General features: G+C 35.8%; 1 protein-coding gene across 1 annotated transcript in view; it reads right to left on the bottom strand.

The window, feature by feature from the left end:
- Window positions 1–967: 967 nt before the first annotated feature.
- The window catches only part of STRN (striatin), a 138,813-nt gene continuing 132,326 nt past the window's right edge, over window positions 968–7,454 (bottom strand). The window contains exons 17-19 of the mRNA XM_017859689.1: window positions 5,270–5,377; window positions 4,018–4,104; window positions 968–3,931 (exon numbers count right to left, since the gene is read on the bottom strand). Of these exons, the coding sequence (XP_017715178.1) occupies window positions 3,762–3,931; window positions 4,018–4,104; window positions 5,270–5,377 (365 nt within the window). The 3' untranslated portion in view covers window positions 968–3,761. The remainder of the gene's footprint in view (window positions 3,932–4,017; window positions 4,105–5,269; window positions 5,378–7,454) is intronic.

Below are 7,454 nucleotides of genomic sequence, written 5' to 3'. Positions count from 1 at the left end.
CTCCTTCTACCTGAACTGTACTATAATTAAAGCATAGCTATTTTTTTCTCTACTGAAATTTCTAGGAATTCACATTCAAAATTCTTGGAAAGTATATATGGTGCTCAAGAGCACAAAGCGCATGAAATGTCCCCTGAAGTCCTAGAAGTTGAGCAGATACATTAAAAAGACATTGATGGTCACAAATCAGGACCTTCACAGATTGGTAAACACACACACACACACACGCATGTATGCACACACACATTAACTCTCTCTCTCTCTCTGGCCCCCCCCTCCCACCCCCCCCCAACTCCAACTCTTCATCATCACTGTAGGCTGCATTTGTTTTTTTGTTTTTTTTTTACCAAGGCACTCCTCATATTTCCTAGCTATCTTGCCTTCTTGCCTCATACTTGTTTTTGTCAAAAAGCCTGCAATGTTCAATGGACAATAGTTTCCAGTACTCGAAATGACACATATTTTTCAATTCACATCCTGAATAGCCAGGTTTTCTCTACATTCAGTATTTATAATACACTAGAATGACATGTCTTTAAAACTAAGGTCTATGCTAGCCTATAATGATATTGTTATATACAGTAATTTACATGGTATGAAACTATATATTATACTGCAAAAGCAAACAGCACAACCACTCATCATCTCATTCATTATCTGCTGTGTATACTACTTCCAAAAATGAAATTTACAAAACAGTAAAATGCACTTATGTTATATATATATATATATAGTTTATATTATTATATATATTCTTACAATATATATAATATTATATTATAAAATATACATACATTTAGACATTTTCAGAATAAATCTTCATCATTATCTCCAAAAGAAATTTATAGCAAGAATATTGAAGGAATGAAAGTCAGATTAAAAAAAAATTTCTCACAAAGTTCATCATCAGTGATGCAGCTCAATTTCCCCCCTTTTAGTCATAACTAAAATGATTATAAAAGCTAAATACTTTGCATAACTAAGTATTTGTTTAATGGCAAAAGTTGTTAAACTTGTTCAATAGAAAAATACTGAAGGTCATTATATCACTTCTGTTAAATAATCTGTCTATGGTTTGAGTAGCAAATGAGCTCCATATGACAGCTGAGTTTTGAGAAGGGTGCTGCAAGCTCCCAGAGATGTATCCATAGCATATGAAAATAAGGCAGGGGGATCCAAACCTCCTGCTAATTTTCATACTATTCCAATACATTTCAAACAAGATATTTACAAATGAAGCTCTACGAAAGCATTTCAATGGCTGCTTAAACATTGAATTTGTTCATTCTGTGAATTTTCATTGAATGTTTAACAGGCTAGGGGAAAAGTCAGACACATGTATATGCTACTCTGGTTGGAAGACAGCTTTGGCTCATTTCTAGGCTGAGATCATGCACTGCTGGTAGAGAAGACTCTCTCTGTAGTCTCCAATGCCACAGCACTGGCTTTCTAAGGAACTTTCAACAGTTCCATTTGCACTACAGTCAATGTATCTCATGGTTATTTTCCACTCACTGACAGAAAAATTTCAACCATGAAGCATAAAATGAACAGGGGAAGAATGTCTTGGTTTTTAGAATTTCAGTGACATTAGTAAAGCAGGTACTGAAGATCTTAGAAGGTAATTAAAACAATAACTGATAGAACAATAGCTTTATGGTCATCCATCATAAACACACCAAGTAATGGCAACTTCCTTCCTTCCTTCCTCGAAGGAATTTTCCAGTATCCTTCTACAAATGTTGGGTTAGAAACATTCTTTCTTCACTGTGAAGAACCAAAACAAATTTACTGAACATAATATGGAATTCTGTATCTGCATGGAAATGTAAGTATTCACCTGATAGCCCATGTGTAGGTCAATTCATTTAAGTACACAATGGAGTCTCTTGAGCTTGCCTGTTAACCAAAGCACAAAGATGCAATGAAAAGGTAGCTGTATTAAAATACTACAGCCTATCTGTATGAAAATCATGCAAATTTAGCACAGGTCTTTAGCTTTAAAGAAAATCTGCCTGTATAATGCAGAATTCCAGAGGCAAACAAGCAGAAATTTTACAAAAATACTGTCAATCATTAGCCACATCACCACCAGAATACTTTCTGAAGAAGATGTACATATCATGAGAAGCATCATTGTTGTGATGATGGAAAATGTGGGGAATGGAATATGTAGAAATTGTTTTAACTGGTTAAAATATTTATAGATTTAATATTTTTAAAATCTAAGAGTCTATATTTTTGGTGGCAAGTTGGACAGTAATAATTTATTTCTAATTTCTAGATTGGTCTCTGTCATTGGGGACAAAGAAGAAAGAGTATGAAGAGAGACATAACGGCTACAGAAATAAGGTATGACAGAGGACTAGGTCTAGATAGCGGGGTCCTCAGAATCCCAAAAGCTGACCACATGTAGGTGGGTCACAGGTAAGTTGGGCTGGGGAAGCCTGGCCTTTTAAGGTGTGGATTTCCCTAGAAACAATACAGATAAACTGCCCATTAAAACATGTATTATCTCAATTAAACAACGGGGGAGGAATAGGGAGAAAGACAGAACTTTTTAGCCAATATTTGGCATTAAACTCTTTCATCCAGATTTCCAGGAGATTCTTCTTAGAGAGATTAATAGAGGACTTTTGGGTACAAAACATTTGTTTTTATTAGTACTTCTGCAAAAGCAGCTGCGTGAAGTTAACCATACTCTTTGGACTCTTAATAATTATGAACTATTCTTGGTAGATGTCAGATAACTTGAATATGACAAAGAAAAAAGAGCACAGATCATCTGAAGCATGATTAGGTGGGTGCTGATAAATGACTATTAGCAAATAACTTCTATCTTTTCAGTCACTGAAAAGTAAGATTTCATTGGTATGAAATAATCACTCTGGTACTATAAATGTCACATGAATAAAGTGAATTTTAAATAGAAATTATTAAAGAGATATGCCCTGTTTACCCTTAAAAATAAACAGAATTTCAAACCTGAATAAGTTAAATCTGTTAGTAAAAGCAGAGTCAATCAACTATTCTTCACAATGGTGAATGCTTGATAGCTAAACTTCAGAATGATACCAAATCTATTTTCAAAACTGTAATACAATATAGAAATCTGCTTGCAAACTATTTGTTTAGCATTTCTGAATAATAATATATTTAACATATTATTGCATTTTTCTCCCCCTAACAGGTAAAACACTTTGCCAGGTGCTTTATGTGAACAGTTGAAAGGAGAGCCAAATTAAAAACTCAGCTTAACACTGCGTGGTCATTATACACAAAGGGGTTAATAAGGCAGATATGATAAAGATTACTATTTTGACTATTTAATGTGTTTAATAAGATTTCGCAGGGGAGAACTTGGTCTAACTTTCCCGTTTTCTTCTATTCAGTCCCAGTTATCAAGCTTTTTAATTATCCATTGTAGCATGCCCTACTTACTCAACAGGGACAAGCTAAACTTGTATTCGCTCAGGCCTGCCTAGCGAATTAGAACAACCTCAGAAATAAAGACGCCTATGAGGGGGAAATTTGAAACAGACCTCAGGCTCACAGATTCAGCTGAGCTTGCAGCAACCTGAACAAACCTTAGTTTTAGAAAACAGTATATGAATCGCAAAACTATACTTCAACAAATGTTCTCTGTGCTCCTTCAGCAGAACAAAAGGGCAGGACGAGTTGATTCTTGCCCTCGTCTTCTGTATCTCTTTTGTGCAGCTGATTACTTATAAACAGCTAGAAGGTGAAGATGATGCATTGCGTCATACAAAGACTTTAGCCAGTGCATCAGCTCCAGCACTGGCTATATAGCATTTGGATGGGTGGAAAGCTACATCATGAATCGATTCTTCAAACTTTTTTCGATGAGCTGTGAATTCTTGGATACACGTCTTACTTTCTAGATTCCATAAACGTATTGAACAGTCATGACCTATACCCCAAAAAAATTGAAAGGAAAAATTACATTAACATGAAAATGGTAAGGACAAATAAATAATCCATAGTTGAGGTACTTACTGCCAGACATCAAGTAAAGGCCATTAGGATCAACTGCTAAACTTGTAACAGCTTCTAGGTGGGCTACCATTGAGTGGATCAGTTTGCCTTCGGAAAAAGAGATGGATATTCCTTATTAATGCCTTTCCTCATCGTCAATATATGCCAGTTACCATGTCATGCTGGTTTCTCCAGTCATCCCTCTCTGTGTGCTTACTGTATGAACAGCTTTTCCCATCAACTAAAACAACACGTCTCCCCTCTTGCCTCTAGTCATGGCAATGATACGGAAAACCAAAAAAGCTCAAATTTTAGATTACACTTTTGTCTTTTAAGCCACAATATGGAAGTAAGTAATTTCTACACACACTCCTTAAGCCACATTTGTTAATTAGAACGTAGACATTATTAATCACCTACTTTGCATTCTTTAGCTACTGGCAACTTATGAGTTGCGGAAACACAGAATTCAAATTCACAGAGAGAAAACAATGAGGCAAGGAAAAAGGGACAGAAAGAAAACGTGGCCATAATTTTGGTGGATACAACATATAGAAAAAAATTTTAAATATTAAATATTCATTACCAGTAGCTAAACAAAGTCACCAAAAGTCAACATGTTAAAGGCAGATACTTAGATAAATATGGCAGCTAATATAGGGTGCTTTCCTCCCAGCACAACGCTTCCTAAATTTCCTTTATACTGGTGAAATGTAGTAAAATAAAACTTGGGCAAGTCTCCATGCACAATTCAAATCAATGAGGACCAACTAGTCAGTTTTATAACACAGAAAATATTAGTCCATGGAAAAACGAATACAATGACCTGGAGGTTTTCCATCTGCAACACTAAAAAAGTCTATTTGATAACAGAATAATTGAATATTGAATAATGCTATTCAATAACTGAACAACATAATGACCATATGCCTCTATTTCCAATATTTCTACTTTTCCCCAATATATACTACTACAACAGATCACAGCAACAGATCATTTTATTGGTATTTGAGTGAATTTTCCTGGTGTCCCTAGTGATAACCTTGGCTCTAAAGCCTACATATAGCATCTGCTCACTAGTAAATAAACCAAAATGATTCTGTACTAGTCTTAGCAGATTTGGATGGAATGAAGAGAAACCAAGCCGGGAGAGTATTTGTGTTTCAGTGCCTATTCCCTGACTACGAAACCACCAACAAACACCAAAATTAGTCTACTTGTGGTAGGGATTTTTTTTTTCTTTAATAAAAATCAATTCTTAGTAAGTTCTTACCTGTATTGTTATCATAGAATTTGATGTGCCTGTCTTCATGAGCAGTGATGCTGATCGGAAGAGTAGGATGACTGATGACTCTATTTATTTGGCAGGAAGAGTTGGCTGCTAAAACAAAAAATTAAAAGCAACACAATTTAGTCAAAGATATTTTCACACAAAGAAAACTGAATTATCTGCCTAAGAGACTGAAAAAGTAGGCTGGCCATGGTGGCTCTTGCCCGTAATCCCAGCAAGGTGGGAGGCCAAGGCAGGTGGATCATGAGGTCAGGAGATCGAGACCATCCTGGCCAACATGGTGAAACCCTCTCTCTACTAAAAATACAAAAATTAGCCGAGTGTGGTGGTGCATGCCTGTAGTCCCAGCTACTCAGGAGGCTGAGGCAGGAGAATCATTTGAACCTGGGAGGCAGAGGTTGCAGTAAGCCAAGATTGTGCCACTGTATTCCACAGCCTAGGTGTCAGACCGAGACTCTGTCTCAAAAAAAGAAAAGAAAAAAGAAAAAAAAGGAAAAGGAAAAGAAAAAGTAAATAATGTGACTTTTATTATTTGTTTTAGTTCATTTATGCTGTGATTGTTTTCAAAATTTCAATGTTAGGAAAGAGAATTGCCTGAGCTATACTATACTGATAAATCTAGAAATACTTATAAATTACAATTTCCTGCTATATGTGGGTGCCACCTAAGGCTTAGTCTAGAACCACTAACACTGTTCATTCTACAATGTTCTGTGAGATTTTGCTACTTTAATATAAGTAAGTTCTATCATCACTTACATGGAGGTAATCCTCAAATTTATACCTCAGTTCTTTTTGCACACAATGTTCTGTATCACATCGTTATTATCTAAAGATAAATATGACAAAGAGAGCTTCTTAATCCTTAAATCCCTTTTTCACTCTTCCTCATCATAATAGAAATGGTCATCATTTGACGGAACCAGGTTTGGAATCCTAAAAGTCAGCATCCTAACTGTATTTTTTGTGTTAGTAAGTTCCAAAGAAACTTGTTATATACACAATGCAATAGGAAAGCACATATCAAGCCCATATCACAGTGAACACATCAAGGTTCAGAAAAAGTTGTGACTCCTCCACAATCAGGTGACAATATCAGTACCTATTCTAATTTCTAACTCTCTCCCACCCTGATGGTTCATGCAGATCACACAACTGCCAAAATTGGTGATCACACATTCTTCCTGAAAGGCTTTTATTAAAAAGAAATCAGTAATTTAAAACCTCAGTGATTTCTGTTAAGCTTTTTTTAAGAGAAAAGAAAACTGACAAAAGAGAACACTAATTGAAGGTATGTCAAAATTTTAAAAATTAAATTATGGTCCAGGGAGAGAAAGGGACGTCCTTGTAAAGTATATTACTGGGACAACTGTCAAAATTTGAACATAAATAGTAACTCAGATAATAGTATTGTGTCAATGTTAAGTTTCCTGATTTTGATCATTGTAATACACTACATCAGAGAATGTCCTTGTTCTTAGGAATTACACGCTAAAGGATCTAGGGGATAGGAGCATGATGTCTCTCATACGGTTCAGAAGTTAAAATTATACACATATATAGAGTGAAAAAGCAAATGTGACAAAATGTTAAAAACTGCTAAATATGTGTGAAGGGTAGCCAGGAGTTCTTATACTGTTTTTGTACCTTTTCTGCAAGTTTAAAATTATTTCAAAATAAAGAGTTTAAAAAAATTTTTGAACCCTAGAATAGGTATTACAAGTTTATATTCACATAATAAAAAATACAGCTAAAAACAGTCTAATCTTACAGAATTTTCATGTGGCTCCTAGAAATATGACATCTTAAAAACTGAAGATAGTTTCTTCCCAATGTTAGTGGCAGGTAATTACCCAGCCTGTTATTTAAATATAAAACATGGCTGGCATGGTGGCTCACGCCTGTAATCACAGCACTTTAGGAGGTCAAGGCAGGAGGATCACTTGAGGTCAGGAGTTCAAGACCAGCCTGGCCAACATGGTGAACCTGTCTCTACAAAAAATACAAAAATGAACCAGACATGGTGGCACATGCCTGTGGTCCCAGCTACGCAGGAGGCTGAAGCAGGAGAATTGCTTGAGCCCAGGAGGTGGAGGTTGCAGTGAACTGAGATCGCACCATTGCACTCCAGCCTGGGTAACAGAGCGAGACTTTGTCTCCAAAAAAA

The sequence above is a fragment of the Rhinopithecus bieti genome, unplaced genomic scaffold (genome assembly GCF_001698545.2).
Source record: "Rhinopithecus bieti isolate Rb0 unplaced genomic scaffold, ASM169854v2 scaffold_51154, whole genome shotgun sequence".
NCBI classification, from domain to species: Eukaryota; Metazoa; Chordata; class Mammalia; order Primates; family Cercopithecidae; genus Rhinopithecus; species Rhinopithecus bieti.
The sequence above is the reverse complement of the archived record's forward strand: the minus strand, read 5'-3'. Positions and strand labels throughout refer to the sequence as shown.